General features: G+C 38.4%; 1 protein-coding gene across 1 annotated transcript in view; it reads left to right on the top strand.

The window, feature by feature from the left end:
• The first annotated feature begins 5,079 nt into the window (after positions 1–5,079).
• The window catches only part of LOC127654085 (inactive tyrosine-protein kinase transmembrane receptor ROR1-like), a 185,380-nt gene continuing 168,562 nt past the window's right edge, over positions 5,080–21,897 (top strand). The window contains exon 1 of the mRNA XM_052141069.1: positions 5,080–5,340. Within this exon, the coding sequence (XP_051997029.1) occupies positions 5,259–5,340 (82 nt within the window). The 5' untranslated portion in view covers positions 5,080–5,258. The remainder of the gene's footprint in view (positions 5,341–21,897) is intronic.

The raw sequence follows: 21,897 nt of genomic DNA, 5'->3' as shown, positions 1-21,897 counted from the left end.
TGTCTTTTTTCTTTTAAAGAACTGTCGTATATCCATTGCTCACTGGCAGGCCACACACATGTACACACACATGCACACACACACAGAGAGAGAGAGTAATGCTAGGAGTTCAGGAGTTAAGCCTGGTTCAGGTTAAATCCTCTGTGTGTGAGGAATGAATAAATACAGCAAAAGAAAAACATTAAACTTGCTTTTATTGTCTAGTTTGATAGTCAGCCACAACTGAAAAATAGCAGATATAAATCTAGGAATGAATAACAATTCATTTAAAAAGCCACAGTGAGTGTTTTCACACATACTGGTGGTATACAGTGATATGTTTGTTTTACTCTGGTCCAAACGCCAGGGCTTCATGTTTCCATGACGACTGACCAGAAAAGACGCACGTGATGTCATGTTTTCATGACTCCCAATTGTTAAAATAAGTATCAAATTAACGATAAACTTTAACAACAGAGACACACGTACGCACTACACAGGTACGGAGTTTATTTGTCGCGCTGCTGTTTTTGTTTCACACTCTAGCAGTTAATAAACAGAACTGGATGCGTCTTGCGGAAGAACACTGTAACCGGCGCTACCTCTCTCCGTTTATGACTATGGACGAGTCACCCTGGTCCTGTGCTACTCCACAGCGACGGCGACCCGCTGGACTAAAATAGTCCGAAAATAAACACTTATTATAGGTGTACCATGGTGATTCAGGATACTGACTCCAGTACTCACCGATATGGTTTCCGAATCGGAACAACTCTAGGTAAAAGGAAAGAAGTGTGAGACACAGCTTTGGAGCAACTTAGTTGATTCACAGCACTACATAACGGGTTCTCCCTCTGCGTGTGTTTCTCGCTGGATGACGGTCGTGCTGAGCGGTGCAGGTACAGAGGAGAAGTAGAAGAAGAGAAGAGGATGACACCATTTGCTAAGCGAGAGTGTTTTCATTTTCATCCTTGACACATACATTTTAAACCACAAACTACGGCGTATGTTTTGGACATTATTTAACCTTGTCAAAGACGAACAAAAATTTTAGAATAACAACATTTCTTACTCCAAGTTTTAGGGGTTCTGAGCTCCTTTTTAGGGGTGCTGAAGCACCCCTAAAAAGGGTCTAGCCTCGCCCTTGATGCTAATAATATAATTTTTATGAAAAATGACTATTCCAAATTTAGCATAAGTAAAGATTTTCACAAGTTGACTGTATGAAGGCACTGTATAAATAAGGATATCCTAAGAAAACAAAATATTACTTAAAAAGGTAAGACCACACACACTTTAAATTAGTTTTGGTAGATCAATAGTAGCTTCTCATTTGTAATGAAAACTACAAACCATTGTAACTCCAGAGATCACTCCATTTAAGATTCAGAACAGTTGGTCCATTCTGCAGAGATCCACTTTGTGTGGAGAGAGGCCAAGGGGATGGACCTTCAAAGCAGCCCACATAATCCCCCTGCTCATTACAATTAGATGAGTTTTGCTGTGCATGGTTGCAATTTTAATAATCTTATTTTACTTTGGGGGGAAAAAAAACAGATTGACATCGGAAAGAAAAACAGCCCCATGTCACAAATATTTCAACTGCCTTGCTGCTCAGCAGATAATGATTTCCAAATGTTTAATATTAGATGCAATCACACTGAGGAAAAGGTACAGCTTTCTTTACTTTGAAAACTGAGCTCAGAGTCTGAGAGATCCTTGACTGTAGAGAAAAGAGAATAAATTTTGGCTCAAACAAAACTGTCATGATGTCTTATGAATCCTCACAACTTATATGCAATCTGATGGCCATGGTAATGTTTTGGATATTGTTTCCATTACATTCCTTCACAATTCATTCCACAACCAAGAAACCTCTCATCAAAGCAGCAGGTACACCCCTTCTTTCTCCATCCCCACCAATCACCATTTCCTCCCAGCAGGTGAACCCATATTTGAGTCTGCAGGAGTGCGTCTTAAACTGGGCTTTGATCGCAGCTTGCATGTATCAGAGCCCTGACGTCACTAGAGGAAATGAGGGATGAACTTTGGGTCTGGAGAGTCAACCCAGCCCATCACTTCAAAAGGGGAATGTCTTGATGTTCTGGTCCTCCATCAGTACAAGAGAAATTAACAGAAACAGGTCAGAATGCAATACCCCTGGCTTGTAAATTGCTACCATTCTTTGTCCAGTCTCCATAGACTTGAAGACAATGGTGTGCTGAGTCTGGAAATGAGAAACAGGATATTCAATCATCATTAATCAACAGACAGTTATAGACCATAGATACACTGTTATAACTACGTACATCATCGATTCCATCAGTTTAATTTGTCACAATAATATTTATTATTTTTACTCTATTTTATGGGTTTTCACAGTTTCAGTCTTTATCATCAATTTAATTAAAAGCAGTCGAAAAAGTGTTTACTTGATAATAACATATCATTGCAGGTTGTATAACCTTGGCAATGCTTTTATTTTATTTAACAATTCAACAATTAAACTTGAGGTTTCAATTTTATTGGGTTAAAATTGGCAATAAAGACAAATGATAGACTTACTGTTCATATTACATATATATAATGATCAACCAATGATCTGGTAAGCATTCAATAATGTATTAATGCAAATTTTACTGATAAAAGTTATTATGTGTTACTATGAGTAGTAGTAGCCTAGTATTGTTATTATTGTCATTATTATGAAAATATGGAGAAGAAATTAAAACGTTAACACCTATTAACACCTGCTCTCATGTAAAGCTGGTTTGATTGAAATCAAAAATTATTATTTAATATTACTGAATCAACCGTAACCCACTTATAGTCTTAAGAGACTGCACCCCCCACCCCCCACCCCCTTTGTCCTTCGGTCATTTTTGACCCATATTCAAAATGCATAAATTATTAAACTTTATTAGTGTACAACGCCACCAAAGAACCCCATAATAAAATCTGATTTGTTGTGGTCTGGGAAAAACTGCTGATGATGAACATTTATTTTGAAAATAAACAAATAAATAAACTAAATTAAATCTGATATTTTTTAATTTGTAGATTTGGATGCCTGTATATTTTTATGGTGCATTACGTTGTTTATATTATGTAAGGAATAATTGACTACGGGCCGTTGAATTATTAGAAAAATAATGCACACCCGGGGTGGTAATGCGGTCACGACGCTGAGCGAATGTTTACTAATGTGCATTATTTTTCTAATAATTCAACGCCCGGAGTCAATTATTCGCTTATACTACAGTTACCACACCTCGAAACATTGTTCAGATGATGTGATTCTAGAAGTTTGTCAAGTTTTTGTCATTAAAATGCTCTTGTATGTAGGACTAATTTCTTACGCATCTAATCCCATGCCTCCGTTGCTAATTCCAAAACGTCATTTTAGAGTTAGTAATGGAGGTTTGAGCCACTGACAGCAGACTAATGCAGTTATTAGTGTAGTTATTAGAGAGACAGAGGTTGCAATAATGAGACAGAAAATCATGTGCGTCATATTATTTAATTTATTTATTAATTCATACGTTATAATTCATTCGTTAATTCGAACGAATTTATTTATTAAAATTAAACTGCACGTTAAACACATTGACAGCCCAAGCTGTTGTTTTTTTTTGGTGTTTTCTTCATGTTTTTCGCCCTCGAGTCGGTCTAGCTGTTCTTCACTGATTGTTTTATGTCTTTTGTTGTTGCCGGCTGCCTTTGATGTCCTCTTCCGTTTATTTGTTTTTTCATCTGAGCTATCCAATACTGCGGTCGCCCAGTTGTTAAAATGTTTATGTTCACCATAAATATTAAAATTTACTTCGGAAAAACAAAATAGTCTGTCATTTTTTTCCTCTTGAAGTTGAAGTGGATTTGTCGCTGTCACTTCTTGTTATGAATTGTATCCTATTTTCCGTTATTACAGTTGACTACGCGAAGTGATATGGAACTGTAATGCGGTCAAGACCTGCCTGGAACTACTTCAGCCGTGCGTTTCCATGAAAATAATTGCACACCTTAGAACGTTCTCAACCAATCAGAATCAAGCATTCAACAGCCCTGTAGTATAATAAATAATAAACTCGATATATTAACCTTCTGAAACTGTAATAATCTGCTTTTCACTTAATAATGTATTGTTAATCACTGTAGTAATTACAAAAGGGCACATCAATAGAGGCCCTTCCTGGAGCAACGACCAATATACAGAGAGAGTGTGTCACTCACACAAACACTAAACCTCATAAGGGTAACACATGTGAAATTTAAATAATGCAGTAAACATGAACTAAACTATATTACATATATAAAACAGAACACCCCAATGTACATAACTGATATTAAAAATAAGAAGAAACATAACTACTCCCATAAAATATAATTAAATGAACTGGGTCACGCAGAGAATTCTGGAAACACCCGATTATTGTTTTTAAAATAATTTACTTTAAAAGTACATGTACTCTGTTGTACAATTTAATTATACCGAAAATTGTACATTTTTTACACATTTTTACCGTAAAATTAAATTTATTGTCTTTTTAAATATATACAAATATTTTACCTTATGTTTTATGGTTACTACCTGTTAACCAATTAACGTTTTATTTTTACTGTAGCATTTTTATAGTCTTTCATAGTTAAAAAGACAAAAAATGTACATTACCGTAGCTAATGGGCTGAAAGGTGGTAATAATTCTAAGGACCCAAAGGTCCAGGGGCGCCCTTGTATTTTTTAATACAAAAGAGGCCCAGACCAATATACAGTCAGGGGGCCCAGAATTTCTTCGTATGGCACTGACTGGAGGTTACACATTTTTACAGTGCAGAATGGATTAAAATAAGAAAATGTAGCCTAAATTTATTTATTGAAATTTAATTTCATTACTAATTAGTATTTACGTATTTATTAACATTCATATTTTCTTACTATTCATAGTTAGTAATTATTTCTCACTGACATGCCTATTGAGCTACACTACTGCTGTGTGTAAGCGACAGGTGGCGCCAAACACACTGTTCAACAGCACATGTCCGCAGTCGGATGGACTGACTGGATACTGTTCTTCTTGAGTTTAGAAAGGACAGAGAGGACTGAAGAAAGTCAAACTCCCAAACAGGACCGAGAGAAAGAAGAGTGCGAGAGCAGAGAACCATCCGCCTTACAGCAGTACAACTCTGCGGACACCCCGAAGACATCTGCATTCTCCAGCTATAACACTTACCTGCGAGAAGAGTTTACGGTGGATGTAAGAGTTCGCGCAGAGGCAGCTGAAATGTGCAGAGGAACAGTGAAAGAACAGCACGGATGCCAGCACAACTTCATACAGCTCATCGTGCTGCTCGTAGTCAACTGCGGTAGGCAATGAAACTTATGCATTTACACTACAGAGTTTTCTCTATTCACAATCGATTTACCAAAACACTCTACCACATATTTGGACATAGGAAATACTGTGCAATGGAAAACAGAGTAGGCTACCTCAATTTAAAGTACAACCTACATGTTTTACCTAAGTGTAAATGTAATTAAAACAACGACACGACACTCTGTAAAGTAATTACACATACATACATGCTGCCTATCAGTCTTATTCAGCTATTACATATGTTATTACAAAGTAATACAAACACTTCAACAAGTGACCTATGTAAACATATTATTTTATTAACTTAATGTAGAACAACTCCTTGATAGATGTGTCATTTCATGGAGTAGTCATCATTCAGTTTTGTTGTTTACATTTATTGACTCCGTTATTACATATGTTATTACATATGTTATTACACAGAGATACAAACGTATTATTTTATTAATATCTAATCATAATCAAACTTGATGTAGAACAACTCTTTGATAGAGGTGTCATTTCATGGGGTAGTCCTTCAGTCAGTTTTGTTGTTTACATTTATAGACTCCGCATCTTGCCAAGGGGCTATCTAAACACACAAGACATTTAGTGCAATTGGGATGACAATGGAGCTCTTTAAGTGCACTGATTGAGAGTGAGGCAGTCTTAAAGCTCTCAGCTGGAGACTCGTTGTATGGGCTGAGCTGCTTCATTTGCTTTACAAAAGCACGTTGCCATAAGATAGCATGCAATTATACTGAGCAAAGGACTTAGGAAAAAAGGTACACTGTCTTCCATGAACTTTTCATTATTTCCCCACAAAAGTTTACAATGATGAGACATTTGGGTAAAAATACCAAAGAGGCAAGAACTTGGGTGTGGGCGTACAATATAGGCTAGTTTTAAGTCATTTATACTATTAATAAGAATGTATATGAGTGTGGAAATTTGACTGTAATATGGGGCTCAGAGATCGCCATTATTAATTAAATGTTTGACATGAGTGGGCTGTTATTACATATGATATTGCAAATATATTATTACATACAGGACATATGCTTGAACCCTTCCCACGATTAATCCAGGAAAAACTATCCTTAATATTGAAATATGGCCAGTTCTGATATACCATTTTACGAAGTAATTGTTATGTGTAGTCTGTGCCACCTCAGCTTTTTATGGTAGTGAAAAACATAGAAATTCCATACATTCAAATCTGTGATTAATCTCTTCTCAAACAAGCAAACAAACTGTTAAGCTAGAGTTAACAGTTTGTTTGCTGTTAACTCTAGCTTAACTAAATCACTAGCTAAATCACTAATCAAATGACAAACACTTAACCTAGTCTTGAAATTAGTGTACAAATAATATTGGTTTAGTTTAATTGTTAGGTTAAACAAAGTATATCAGCATTTAATTGACATTAAATAATACATTCTTTTGGAAATTATATATCCTGCGGGATGACATGCTATACTTCATCTAAAACTACTTTAAACAGCATTTTGCTAATTGTTTGAGCTTTTCTGTCCTCGTTAATTAATAGACTTCATGGAATATTTGTTCCTCTAAAACTTTATTTTTCACAAAGCATGACCATCTAAAATGAATTAATCAAGGTTAAATTTTTTGAAAATGATGAAAAACTTAAAAGAATTAGTAACAATTACAGGACCTAACATATACACATTCCCTTATACATTTCTATCCATTTTAACGGAAATGGACACGTTGTCAAGTACCAATGAATTAGACATTTTACAGGCAACTCAGATGAAAAAGAACGAATCACTGTGCTCTACTAATTTAGGATGCAAAGATCCATGTACCTTTGTCAAACACAAAAGAAAAATGATCCGCACTCCTCTTTTTCCCCCAACTTTTTCTTTTTCTTTTTTCTCACCAGTCAGGGGACACAAACCTTTCGGGCACACGGAGGAAGGCAAAAAAAAAGTTGTGGGGAAAAAAAAAGAGTGTGGATAATTTTTCTTTTTCATTTGTGACTGACAATGCAACAGCCTTACCTTTGCATCAAGTAAAATATCTTAGTTACTAAGTAACTTAGTTAGTAATACATGACACAAATACATTTTTGCATTGGTTCTCAGAGGGTCGCTTTTACAGTTCATCCTCTTTTATTACTTAAACTGAGAGGCAGAGAACATTGGACCATTGGTGTTTTTTGGTACTGATCGGGATAGATTTTATACCAGATTCCTGCTTCTGATTCTTTGTCAACTTGTTCGTTTTGTGTGCCTTCATGTCAGTAATTTGGGACAGGAGACATAAAATCCATTTTGTGTGTTGGCGTACACTTAGTTTGACCCCTTAGCTGATGGATGGCTTTTTTGTCAATAGGTGGTTTACTTCATCTTGACGGTATAAATGGATAAGTGGTTTCCCATGTGTTCTAGATGTTGTCACACACAAACACAAAGAAATTATGGTGTTTTATATGCTACATATATCTAGCTTTGTCATATTTTTGAGAGCAGTGGGCAAAATGGAAACAGACGGCTTCCGTGATCCAGTCTTTGGCTTTATTAATAATTGGTAGATTATAAATCACTGAGGTGGAACTCTGTCAGGGCATTATTCTGCCAGACAGAATGTTGTCATGAAAGGTACTTTACCTCCAAGAAAAGCCTATAGGTTAGGATTTGGCTCTGAGCCCAAATTAAACTCTCTGTTTAATCTGGTCTTCAAGTGTACAGTATGGTTACTCAAGCATCAAGGCACCGACATAAAAAAAATCTTAATAGATGTTGAAGGAATGCCTGCTCAACCACATGTTCTAACTTTGCGAAATCCACACAACCCTTCCTTTTTTGATGGTATGACTTTATAAAACTCTGTGTTTAATGTGAGATGCCTGCATATATTATATTGCGAGTTGTAAATTGTTCTCTGATCTTTCTGCAAAGTTATACAACTTTTTATCAGAGGTGTCAAACACAAGAGGTTACTGTGCATTTAATCTTTTATTACTAAATGCTGCTTCTTGGCTGGATTAAAAAACTTGGCTTGTCTTGTTTAAAATCACAGAATGTGGGTAGTTGTATATCAGCAGTTTTTTACAGTTTGATTCATTGCTGTCTATTACACTTTATTTTGTGTAATTCTTTCACAAGCCTTTAGTGATAGTGTGTTACAAGCCATTTCTCTTTTCGTTATGTTTGGGTCTATTTACATGCATTTAATTTCAATATCCAGCTTCATTGACATCACAGAGTTATAATCATTATACTATAGATTTGGTGGTAGATCACTGTACTTATGTCTGTATAAAACATTTTGCAACCTGCTTTTTTACAGCAAGAAGCATTCTTGCATTAATTTTGATCTATAATGTTGGTCAAAAATCTTTAATGATTATGCAACCAATCTCCTGGCCTGGTTGCTAGGGAGGGTAGAGTCACATGGGGTAACCTTCTCGTGGTCATGATTAGGGGTTACTCTCAGTGTGGCGCAAGGTAAGTTGTGCGTGGATAGCGGAGAGTAGCATGAGTCTCCACATGCTGTGAGTCTGCATGGTGTCATGCACAGCGAGCCACGTGATAAGAGGTTTGGATTGACTGTCTTAGAAGCGGAGGCAACTGAGACTAGTAACTGCGTAACTGCACCACCATGAGGACCTACTATTTAGTGGAAATTGGGCATTCGAAAATGGGAGAAAATAGTATAAAAAAATACATTATAATAATAAAAAAAAAAATAACACTATTTTGTAAATTAAGTCTTATTGAATGTGTTTTATTAAACTTGAAACTTGTATGTACTTTTTCAAAATCCAAAATGAGTTGAAAATCTGTAAACATAATGAAAAAGAAATATATTTAATCATAGATTAGAATCAGTGCATGTTGGACTTCAGCTAAATCAGTTATTTATTTTGTATTTAGTAAACCTTAATCTTAAAACACTCAAAAAATATTTTAGACTATTTTTAAGATTTATACATTAACATTTTCTAACAAACTGAATGACATTATCTTTAACACAATTTAAATGAATTAACTTTTTTTTTTTCATTTAATTTTTAAAAAAATTGCCCAATTCAATTTGAGGAAATTTTGTTATGAAATTGAAATACGTAAATCTTAAAAATAGGGCAAAATATGTTTTTGGAGTGTATGATTGGTGGCATCACATTGCCTTGTGGATGCATTAAGATAAGTTTTAGCCACCTCTTTCTAGTCCCAGCCATGAAAAATGGGGATCAAACACTCTGCAGTGAATATAATAGGAAATGAGCTGCCATGATTATCAAAGAGATCAGAGGTCTGCCAACACTAATCAAATAATGAATTTGCCCTGCCTGCCAAATGTAATGTGCACATTTATGCTACATTTCACTTAGAAAGCATGATGAAACATGGCTTTTTAATTTTAGCTGTAAAAGTGTCGGAAAGTATAGCTCTAAAGCCTGTTTACATTGTATTAATGACTCAAGTTGCCCTCAATGTATAAAGACTGGGCATTTTTCTTGCCGCCCACAGTCGGGCCTTTGTACCTGCCACACTCCTTATGTGCTCATAAATACCTAACCTTTACTGCCTGTTCAGATCTGAGATTGATATTTGCTTTAAAAATTAAAATATATGTGCAAAGTATCAGTCATCTGGGAGATTTTTCCCTTTTCCTTCAAACAGCACTGGTCTTGACAGGGTCAGGTTTCTATCTCTAAGGAGATCTTTGTACATTCATAATTCGGTCTCGCTGTCAGTCTTGTAATGATTTTTTATTTTTTGTTGTTGCCTAAAAATAATGTGCCACAGTAGTCAAAATCTGTCTTTAAAATTGCAGTGTATTGTGTAATGGAAGTGGGTGCTAAGATTGTCTTCATCTTTTAGGTGTTGAATCTTTGTTGTTATTGTTAGGAGCTGTTACCTACCCACACACCCACATTTTCATAGCTGATTAAGCCATTTAAAAAGGATTCTTTGACAGTTTCTTCCCTATGGGGTTTCATTGCAATAAATAGTTTGTTCCATTCAAGCATGTTTTCCAAGCTGCTGGTCGCTAGCTGCACTGTACCTGGCCATTCTTTGAGAGCTGGGCCAACACACTCTCACAGTGAATTATGTATTCACATGAATGCAATATGCCTAAATGGCCAACAACTTGCATTTAGTTTTCCACTCAAAAATCTAATTTCAAGCAAAATGCCATGTTGAGATAGTACCCCAATTCTATTTTAGAAATTTCAGGTGCCTGCAGGCCTCATTTATTTGTGAAATATTACACTCTTGCAACTTTAAATTGTAAAGAACAAAATTGTGCACCACCTATTGTCAAGGTGAATGTGAATAATGAATGTGCTGACGGCGGCCTTTCGCGTTGCTTTCTATGTACAAGGGCCATTCGTGATTCACCTCTCAGATTCGCCTTGGTGTGCAAAAACTGTAGATCGTTTTATTGTTATTGCTTTTTATTTATTTCTTATTTTTCAGACTGCAACTCTGAGGATTTTAAATTGTTGTATGGTAGTTAGTTTTGTGATAGAAAGTCATAACTAACTTGTTCAGTGGTCCAGTAATTACTGTGTTTGGTGCTGTTTAGGGATTAGGAAACTTCACGGTTTCCCACAGGATTTTATGAGACTGTGGTGGGTGGACCTCGGTCCCTTTAGGGGAGTCCAGGGGCATACTCCCCCATAAGAAAATGTTGTACAGATTCAAGTTAAATGCATCAATGGTGCACTTTGAGAGCAAAATTAAGAGGCTAGATCTATGAAGAACTTTGTGCTCTTGTAAATAATTTTGTGCTCTAGTAGTAATTTAGTCCTAAACACATTGGTTGAGTAGAGATGAATGGTGATGACACAATAAAAGAGTCACACCCAAAAAGCATGGTAAATGAGAGAGTTTAACACAGTTCAAAAACTGAACTGAAACTACTCTGACCTACTGCCCTCAAAATCATTTGCTGTCCCTCCCTCAGGGGAGGCTGTCTCCCCTGCTGCCCCTATGGGAAGTACCTGCCCTGCTGCCGTTCTGTGAATGTCTGTCCCTCTATGAGAGTCTCTTCTGCTGCCTGGAGAAGCTGCCTCTTCTGCTACAAAGAAACAAGTAATGTTAAAATTCCACTGTTACTCCAGTTTATTTCTTTACAAAAGCCTATGAATAATCTGTTTGTCTATTGACTTGTCAGTATGCTAGCTATCCATCTAGCTACCTCTGTAGCTGTATCTTCCTCATCTGGAGGTGACTTTCACTCTCTCATCTTGAAATATTTAAAAATGCTTAAAACAGTAGCATTACTTCAAATTGATTAATTAACATTACAAATAGCCTAATGTTATGTCAGGGCTCGTCAGTAAGCATTGTCATGTGCTTGTCCTCCGGACAAGTAAATTGGTCATTTACTTGACCAATTAAAAAAAGTTACTTGTCCGTAGAGAAATAAGGACATTTAAGTTACATGCTCAAGTAACAAGTTAAAGTTTCTGTTGTTTGTTTCCTAAAATTACGGCCGATGCCAAACCTAACAGTGTATATATGCAGTCAACTCAATCCTCTGTGACAGAAATGTAAACTGCAGTGGGTAGGGGATGAAACTATTGTCATATGCTAATTATTTCATGTTACGTATGGTAGTCAAAAAAAGGAAACGAATTAGGTAATTATGGAAGAATGGTTTCAAGTTCTTAAGTAATTATTTAAGACTAGTAACAGATGGCCTTGGTAGCTCAGCAAGTAAAGATTCTGACTACCACCCCTGGAGTCTCAAGTTCGAATCCAGGGCGTGCTGAGTAACTCCAGCCAGGTCTCCTAAACAACCAAATTGGCCCCTCGTGGTCACCATAATGTGGTTCTCGCTCTTGGTGGTGAGTTGTGCGTGGATGCCATGGAGTATAGTGTGAAACCTCCACAATATGCAGAACCGACTACAATGTAACATTTTATTTCTGCATTTTGACACAATATTACATTATCATTAAACAACAACAATAGAAAAAAAATAAGCATTATGCTTTTATATTAATAATACATTATTATTATTATTATTATTTACATGATTGTTATTATTATAATGCAATTTTATTTAGACATATGCAAAGTTGCTTTGAATTTTAATTGTTTGTAATTTATCTTGAAGAATATTACTGATATCTCTAGTGATGATGAGATTCCTTAATCGCTTGGTTCCTTGACTTTGTGTTTTTCCTCCTTTCCCTCCATTTTTCGTTCTTCTTCAGTTCAGTTGTTGTCTTGTTCCCTCGCCTTCATTTTTTCAGGCAGCTAAGAGTCATTGAGCTCTCTTCAGGTTTTGTACAAGGTGCTTGAAGTGCTTGAAGTACTTGAATTTGGCTTTTTCAAATGTAAGTCCTGGAAAAACCTTGAAAATAGCCATTTTTAACAAGAGTTCTTGAATGATAGAAAATCATAAAATGTGTTGCTTAAATCATTAAATAAATTAAATGTATTTATTTGTTTTCGGAAAAACGACAGACCACTAGACCACTGCTGAAGCAGGCAGCGAATAGACAAGACTGTCACGTGGCTCCTGTTACTTTTGGCAACACTGTTCAGAATGGGCCAATCACAGTCAATTGTTACTGTAGCATTTAAAATATATATTTTATAGATACTGCTGTGCCGGATTTAATAAGTATGAATCCAGGCAGCTATCAGTTTTAATTAAAAAGTACTCTCCAGACTGAAAAAATTAGATGAGATGTAAAATGTTCTAAGATTTGAATGCAGATCAGTGGAAGATCCAGTTTTGTGAGCCGTCTAGTGCCCGCTTGTGTGTGACATGTAAAGTTATTTATGTATTTATTTTGTACTTGTACTTTACTGAACAAGTGCACAAAAAGCAAAACAATATCATTATTAAGAAATTAATTAAAAAAGAATGTTTGTCCCTTGATTTCATGTCATTTGTTTTATCAATGTATAATGTTTTTTTTTAAATACAAATATTTTTGGAAATTAATTTAAGCTCAAAGTTCAGAGGCTGCTTAAATTTTTCCCAGCATGTTAAAAAGTTATTAATTCACATTTTAACTAATATTTTCACACAAAAATATTTGGTGTTTTACCCCATTGAACCCTCAAAATGTGGTGTTGTAACCCATTTAACCCTCATTAGTGTTAACTTACTGTTAACTTGCATCATTCGTGAAACAAATTTAAATAATAAAAGAATAACAGCCTTTGTGAATAAAAAATAATGTCAGCATGTTACAAAATGTTTACCCTTAGCATTTATAGTCAAAAACTGAGGTGAATGGAAAATTTTAGTATTTTGTAAGTTGTAAAGTCCAAATTTTTTAGAATGACCCATTTGCAATTTCGGTCAGTTCCACACATAAATCTGTTGTGTGACTTTAGAAAACATGGAACACGGCACGAGTCAAATGGACTACTGTTTACAGACCCAGTTATTCACATTTGTTGGAAAGTAAAGTGCATTTTAAGGGAGCATTTTAATATTGTCATGAATGAACCAAGAATTGTTACTGAGAATATGTTGCTAAAAATGCACATTGAGAAATGTTGTACTTGTAATAATAATTAAACAAAATTAACTGAATGATTCAAATATATATATTTTTACATTAACAAATAAAGAATTCATTTTAATAACATCTCGAGCATAGTCCTTGAAAGTCCTTGAATTTAACATTGAAGCATCTGTACGAACCCTGTCTCTTACTCTGTGGCGAAGCAGAAATGTCTTACCCGACCACACCGACCATTGAATCTTGAAATAAAAAGCTTAATTTCCCTAATTCTTTGTGACTGGATCCAAGCAGGCCACAGAAGCCTATGAGACCTCTACCCAGCTATGTGCAAACAGAGGAAGCTTTATGAAGATTGTGCTATCTTAGACCTTAAAGTGATAGTTTAACCTAAACATTTAAATTCTATAATTATTTACTGATTCTCATGTTGTTCCAACCCTTATGCATTTCTTTCTTCAGTTGAACACAAAAGGAAGAATAGGCATTATAACCTCAGTCACCATAGGCAGAATAGCCTCAGTCACCATTCATTTTCATTGTATAAAAAAAAGTGCAATGAAAGTGAATGGAAAGATTTTTGCCTTAAAAATCTGATATGTTTTCTTCTTTTGTGTTCCACTGAAGAAAGAAAGTCAAATGAGTTTAGAAAAATATGAGGGTGAGTAAATTCTTACAGACTTTTTTTTATTTTTGAGCAAACTATCCCTTTTAAATGCTCTGAACGACTGACCTCGTAGAACAATTAATCACCCTGAACTAGTCTAGAGATAACTTCTTGGAGAGCACCTCCAGCTTGCTATTATGTTATTTCCTCAATTACAAGCACTTACCATAGACTCCCACCCATCCTTTGTGTACAGGAAATACAGCCCTACTCATGTGGCTGCATTGTACATTTGCTCATCAAGGAATCTCATCAAGCTTCACATAGATGGAAATTGTATTTACCAGCTTCTCCGGTTCCAGTGGAATCTCTCAGAGGCGGATCAAAATAACAAACAGTTTAGAGGGGAAAACGTCCTGGTTACTTCCATAACTTCCGTTCCCTGATGGAGGGAACGAGAGGTTGTTTCAGTGTAGTGACACTAGGGATCACTCTTGGGAGCCCGAGAAACCTCTAATCTTTGATAAAAGGCCAATGGGAATTGGCGAGTGGTATTTGCATGCCACTCCCCCGAACAATCGGATATAAAGGAGGGGACGTGCATACCGCTCATTCAGGTTTTGTGCTGAGGAGTCGAGAATAAGATCCCAGCCATTTCATCGGGTAGTTCAGAGTTGTGGCAGGAGGGACACAACGTCTTGTTCCCTCCATCAGGGAACGGAGGTTATGGAATAACCATTTGTCACTCACTCGATGTTGTGTCGATGTAGTGACACTAGAGGTCCCCTACAAAAACGGCACAACTAGATGAACTGTGTTACGTGGATCGGCAAGGCGAAATGGGCAGACTAGTGTGTGCCGCATAGCCAGCACACAGGGCTTGCACGTAATCTCCCCTGGCACTAGTTTGAGTGTCAAACAGCCCTTTGGGGATGAGTCGACTGCCTCTGAAATAGTTTCAGTGGAACCACCATACTTCTGTCTGAATGCCTTCAAACAGGTCAGCACCGACTGGGCACACACATTCGTGAGGTGCACCATCATCGAGACTGAGTTCAACTCCAGACAGAGAAAAGAGAGGCTCTGAACCGGGAGGAGCTTGCTCTTTCCCCAGTTGACCTGAAGCCCTAGCCGGGTGCGAGAGCACCAGGTCCCTGTGCGCACACAACACGTCTCAAGAGTGAGCTATGATTAGCCAGTCGTTGAGGGAGTTGACAATGTGAATACCCACTTCCCTTTGCGGGTCAAGGGCAGGCTCTGCGACCTTCATAAAGACGCAAGGGGACAAGGACAGGCCGAAACGGAGGACTTTGTACTGGTACGCCCGCCCCTCGAGTACAAACCGCAGGAAGGTTCTGTGTCGAGGTAGAATCAAGACGTGGAAGTATGCGTAATTCAGGTCTACTGCCACAAACCAATCTTGATGTCGGACGCTCACTAGAATTTGCCTTTGCGTCAGCATCTTGAATGGGAGACTGTGTAAAGCCCGGTTCAGTACTCGTAGGTCCAAGATTGGCCGCAAACCACCGCCTTTTTTCACTACAATGAAGTAGGGTCTGTAAAACCCATTCTTCATTTTGGCCGGAGGGACAGGCTCTATCGCATGCGTCCGTAGAAGGGTATTGATTTCTGCGTGCAAGGTTGCGGCATTCTCGCCCTTCACTGAGCTGAAGTGTACGCCACTGAACCTGGGTGGGCGCCTGGTGAACTGAATCGCATAGCTGAGTCGGAAATGGCTCGTTCTCTACTTCCTCCACATTGAGATGTCATACTGTGGAAGACATTTGCATCTGACAGCCTCCACAACTACATATCAACAACTACTTTACCATATTTCTTCTGTAACCCTGCCCAGTAGCGGTGAGCAGTGAGATGGCAAGGAGAGAGTAGGTAAGTCAAGAGTTGAGAGCCAGTCATAATGCCTGATGTGTTTCTCTGTGACATTGCATTGATGTCACCATCAAGGTGGCAACTTAATATGAAAATAAAATTGCAATATTATCATATGCAAAATTTGCATTATTGACAAGGCACAAGAAGAACTAACACTAGGTACTGAGACAAATGGGCATGGTTTTTGCCCAATGCTTATAATCTCAAATTGTCCAAATACTGGCTCATTCATCAGTCTGGCGGATACATGGCTGAAACTCTGATTTCAACAAGGGTTGAAAGCACAGACAAAGAGAGGATGCTGGAGTGAGAGATTATAAAAGCTTTATTAACCTCGTCGCTTCAGATATACAGCCCATTTCACATCAGAAGTGATTTAGTAAACTGGAAGGAATCTGGCAGATGAGTAGTTAGTCAACCAAATAGAGGAAAGGTCAAGTGAAGGGGGAAGCGGTGAGAAAAAGCAGCTAATAAGTGATGGGAAAGCAGAAGCTATTAAAGAGAAAGTTTTCAATATGCTACCCAATGTACATATGTGCAATGTACAAGTCTGTTCATCTTAATCACTGTACCTAAGATTATGTCTTGTCCTTTAAATAAATCAAAACATAAAATTTGCTTAACACACTGTCACAATACGAAACCTTTTTTGTCATCTTTCTGTTTTCAGAGACTCTTAAGTTGAAGTAACTAAGGACTCTTTGTTTGAAGTTTTTTCTTGCCATTTCTTCCTGATTTGTTCCCTGATTACTTCCAGCTGTCTCTAGTTTATTCATTAATCTTCATTTGTATATATAGCCCTCATGTTTCCCTTAGTCTTGGTCAGTTCTTGTTTGTTTGTTAGTTAGCTAGCATGTTAGTTTATTAATGTTACATACAAAGTTAGCCGGCAAACTGCTGTAGCTTTTTGATTTCTCTTTTGTTCAAGTGCTTTATTTTCATCATCCTTTCTTCTGATTGTCATAATAAATACTTCTGTGATTGGATCCACACATTCTCCCCTCTCGTCCTTCCCATTAGCGTGAAAGATAGTCTGTTCTTTTCTTTCCATCAATTACTTAGATTTTTATGATACTGTATGGACATAATGCAATGAAATTTAAAACTCCTTACCTTAACCTTTTGTCTTCAGATGATTTATATGGGGCATAGGAAACTATCTGATAAGTTTAAGTTAATGGATTCACTTTTTGTCACCAACTGGCTCATATTACACACAAAAGTTATCTTTTGCCACCTCCTGCTGGCTAACATATGTAATTTAAAAAATAAAGACAGTAACTCCTAATAGATATGCACTGCTCTTATACATAATTTTAGAAAAGCACAAACACAAGCAGAGTGATACACACACAGTGAAGCATCCAAGTGCTGATGGTGTCACACCATCAATGCTCATGGAACGTCTCTCTTCCAATCATATTTGAGGACCGGAACTAACTGTTGTTTGTATATACTGTATAAATGTATATAAAACAACTCACCTGAATAATAACACATCCAGCTTTGTGTCACATACTTTTGAAGGTTACTGTAATGCCCCCATGAGTACTGAGATTTTTTTTTACCACCAATGCAGGTAGGCAATACATTGGCCAAGTGCTTATGTGTGCGTTTGCATACTTGCAAATGTTTCTGGCTTAACGCCCGTTTCACACATACTCTGTTTGCAGTGCATATGTGGTGCGTATTTTTTCCGTACCCATGTTAACAGGTTAGATCTTTTACACTGCACGCCGGGTAACACTCTGTCGATCCGTTCCAGTTGCGGTGCGTATACAGCAGTGCAGCGATGGTTTCCGCACCGAGTCTATTTTTGCTGTGCTGCACCGCACTGAATTAAAGTGGCAGCGCATTGTTCACATTAAAATAGACATAGATTGACAAGAAACTGTAATAATTTCACATATGCTGCGTTTGCAGTGCGCTACTGATCCGCAGTTTCTGTGTGCCACAAAATCAAAAATGTGTAAGTAATTTTGATTTTAAATTCAAACGTTAACTTTGACATTGTTTAAGACATTGAAACAGTATGAAAATTAATTTTAATCATTGTGATTCTTTGTTTTACATGTAGTTCGAGTTGTTGACAGAAGAAAAGCTATCGCGCTATATCTGTTGCTAAGAAGGAGAAGAATGAGACGCATTTGCATTCACTCTGTCTTTTTTTAGGGTAAAAAAATCATATATGATGGCATTTTGCAACTTTTGGGACTATAATCATACTTTTTTGTTTTTCTTGACCCTGTAATTTAGTAACTGTAGAACACATTAACTGAAATGATGCACTATAGCGCATGCTGCTCCTGTACCGTATCCGCACCACATACGTACCGCGTACGCACTGCACACGGAGTATGTGTGAAACGGGCGTAAGACTTGCTAAAGCAGTAGGAGGATGAAGTTCTTCTGTGTGTCAGTGTTAGTCAAAATTCACCTGTCTGTGCTAATAATGCCCTATCCCTGAGATGTCAGATCGAGCAGTTCACCAAGCCTCAACAGTTTCACATTCTCCCAGTTCTCTTGCAGAATCATTCCATACTTAAATGGAGGTATTTATTGAAATAGCTGAGAGAGATAAACATTTGTTTATGTGCATTTGTTTAATACATCAACAGGATCTGAGTCCTGGCATGAGATTTGACTCCACTGTATGGTGTGAACAGGGCTATTACCGACATTGAGTTATTATTTCTGACATGCACTGCTGGACTGCTTATTTCAAAAGGGAGGCAAATTTGGTTTGATTCATTACTGTTTTATAGCATGTCTAAACACTGAGCCTGGTAAGAAAAGTCTGCTGTTATTGTTTGCCTTTCACTGGCCAGTGAGAAGAAAAACTAGAGAAATGAAAGCATATTATTCTGTTCTGCTTGTTAGATGTTTTCATTTCCAATATCTTGGATCCAACTGCAACTATTTTGTGGAGTAAAACAGGTTTTACTTCTAAATAAATGTAGTGCACAAAATGCTCATAACATTCAATAATATTTTATCAGCATTTTTGCTTTTGGCAGTCATTAGGTTTCTCCTTTTGTATTCCCTGGAAAAAATAGCACCATACAGGTTTAGTAATATATTGAGTTTTGATATCTATATTTTGGGTAAACATATATAAAATCAGGACTTACAGAAAATAGCTGTCTGCAGACATCAGCACTCTCTCTGTGTTTGTAGAGCAAAGAAAAACTTTGCTTCACTCTGATCCAGTAGTGTATATTTCACTTGAAGCAGGTCACTGAATCTTTCACCAAGAATATGACATTCATTTATCCTCAAAAGGCAATAAAATATCCTTTCAATTTTTACCGCTGTCAACACGTTGTGTTTGAACCTCTTATTTTATTTCCCTTAAAAAAAAAAACACTAACCACGAACGTGCTTGTAGTTTCTTTTTCTCTCTACTTTCTCCCTCAAAGTGGAAGCTCCATGCATGGCTCAAACTGTTTCAAATCTTGAAGGTGGTCTTGGACAGACCCCAAAATTGCCTAGATGCTCAGTAATATGAAAACAATTAGCAGCGGATTCGTGGAGTGCTGAGATATGTGTAATAACAAAGTGATTCTGAGTCACGAGTGTCCAAGTTGGTGCTTGCAGTTGGGTTTTACCGTCATCTATGTATGAGTAAACTACTGCATTTTACCCATCATGACGGATTATATTCAAGTCTAAATTTTATGTTCCTTAATGGGATTGTTCACCTTAAAATTAAAATTCTGTCATTATTTACTGATCCTAAACCATACAGAATTTTGAAGAATATCTGTTTTTTTTTCTCTCTATACAACAGCAGTTCAATGGAAACATGCCTGTCAAGATCCCCAAAAAACTAAGTAAAAAATAATATTGTAGTCCACACGGCTTCTTTTCTACACTGTGAAAATTGGGAACCTGCAATTGTTACCTTAATGGGCTATTTCTACCTCATCTAACCCTTAAAATTAGTTTTGTTGGTGTAACATTATTCACGTTTCCGTTTTTGTCACTCACTCAACGTTGTTCCTTGGGAGACTCGCATACCTCTGAACTTGAGAAAAGGCCAATGTGAAATTGGCAGACAGAATTTGCATGTCCTGCCCCCGGACATACAGGTATAAAGGGAGCGGACGTGCATCTGTCAATCAGATTTTTTCTTCGGAGCCGAGCGGTTGTGCAACAGCAAGCTGAGTTCACCACTGTTCCACTCACCTCTACTGGCAAGAAACACTGCTGTTGGATCTTACGGTGCATTTCCAGCTGGCTTTCTCTCTCTCTGCATGCTGTGCAGTCCACGCCCCTGGGCGCTTCGACAGAGCTTTCACTGCCTAAAAGAGTGTTTCCCCTCCTATTGAAGATGACCCAGCTGGCGATGAAGGCGATTTGGGGATGATGACGGACTCGGTTTCGCCGGGTAAATCCCTATGAACCACCCGCCCCCTGGCATGCTCAATTGCTTCCGTCCGAGCTCGGGATGAGTGCGGCTTGCCTCGCGGCCAGCCGGCATTCTCCCTGAGCCCCCGGAATTGGATGACGACATCGCCGCTGCATTGGAGAGCGTCAAAGCGTCGTCTGATGCTGATGACTCGTCTGGGCTGCCACCTTCGGGACTGCTCGCCCAGTCTGAGGCTGACGCGTGGATGTCCGCTATGCTTTCCTGGCCCGCCGTGCGTTCGAGGCTGGACTGGAATCTTTCATCCCCCCCTCACGGCTACTCGATCGGTTCCTCGGGTCAGGGCGCTGCGCATAGCCACGCCCCCCCCCCCCCTCTTTTCTTCCCGGAAGTGCATGAACGAGCTGACTTGATCATGGAGGGCACGTTTTACTGCCCAGAACCAACCCCTACGCTTGTCTGCTCTCACTACCCTGGATGGTGGGGCGGCCCACTGGTACACGGAGGTCCCCCGGTGGACAGAGCGGGACCGCCCGGTACTCCCATGCAGAGCCTGTAGGCTGACGTCATCACTGACCTTGAAAGCCTATAGCGCCACCGGACAGGCCGCCTCTGCCCTGCATGCCATGGCTCTCCTGCAGGTCACCAAGCCAAGGCATTCAAAGATCTGCACCGGGGTAATCCCAATCCCGACGTGCTGCAGGAACTGCACTCTGCCACCGACCTCGATCTCAGAGCCAAGAAGGTCAAAGCGCAGGCACTCCGGCAGGCGACGCCGCGGCATGATGTGGGATATCGCCTCCATCTGCTTCTTCACCTGCGGAAACTGTTGGGCGCACTGTTCTCACATCACCCAGGCCCCAAACCTCTACAGTCCCGGCTCTCCGGACGCAGCTCCCTCGCCTCCGGACCCGTGACTACTCAGCCCCGACAGGCCAGAGCTGATGAGTTCCGAAGACACCTTTACAGGACCTCTTCCTTAGTCTCTAACCCGCCCCCTGCCAGGTGCGCAGAGCAAGGTAAGTGCTTTGAGTCTTTTCTCAGCATCCAAGGCTCGGGACGCTCTTCTGCCTCCCTAGGCGCTATTACCTGCTCCCCCCACTGCGAAGCCCCACCCGGTATGTCAAAAGCGATCATGAGTTTGAAACAAAAAACAATATATATATATATATATATATACACACATACACATACAGGACCCTGTATTTTACAAATAATTTTGTGC

This window comes from Xyrauchen texanus, chromosome 13 (genome assembly GCF_025860055.1).
Source record: "Xyrauchen texanus isolate HMW12.3.18 chromosome 13, RBS_HiC_50CHRs, whole genome shotgun sequence".
Lineage (NCBI taxonomy): Eukaryota > Metazoa > Chordata > Actinopteri > Cypriniformes > Catostomidae > Xyrauchen > Xyrauchen texanus.
This window is presented reverse-complemented; position numbering and strand designations above follow the sequence as displayed.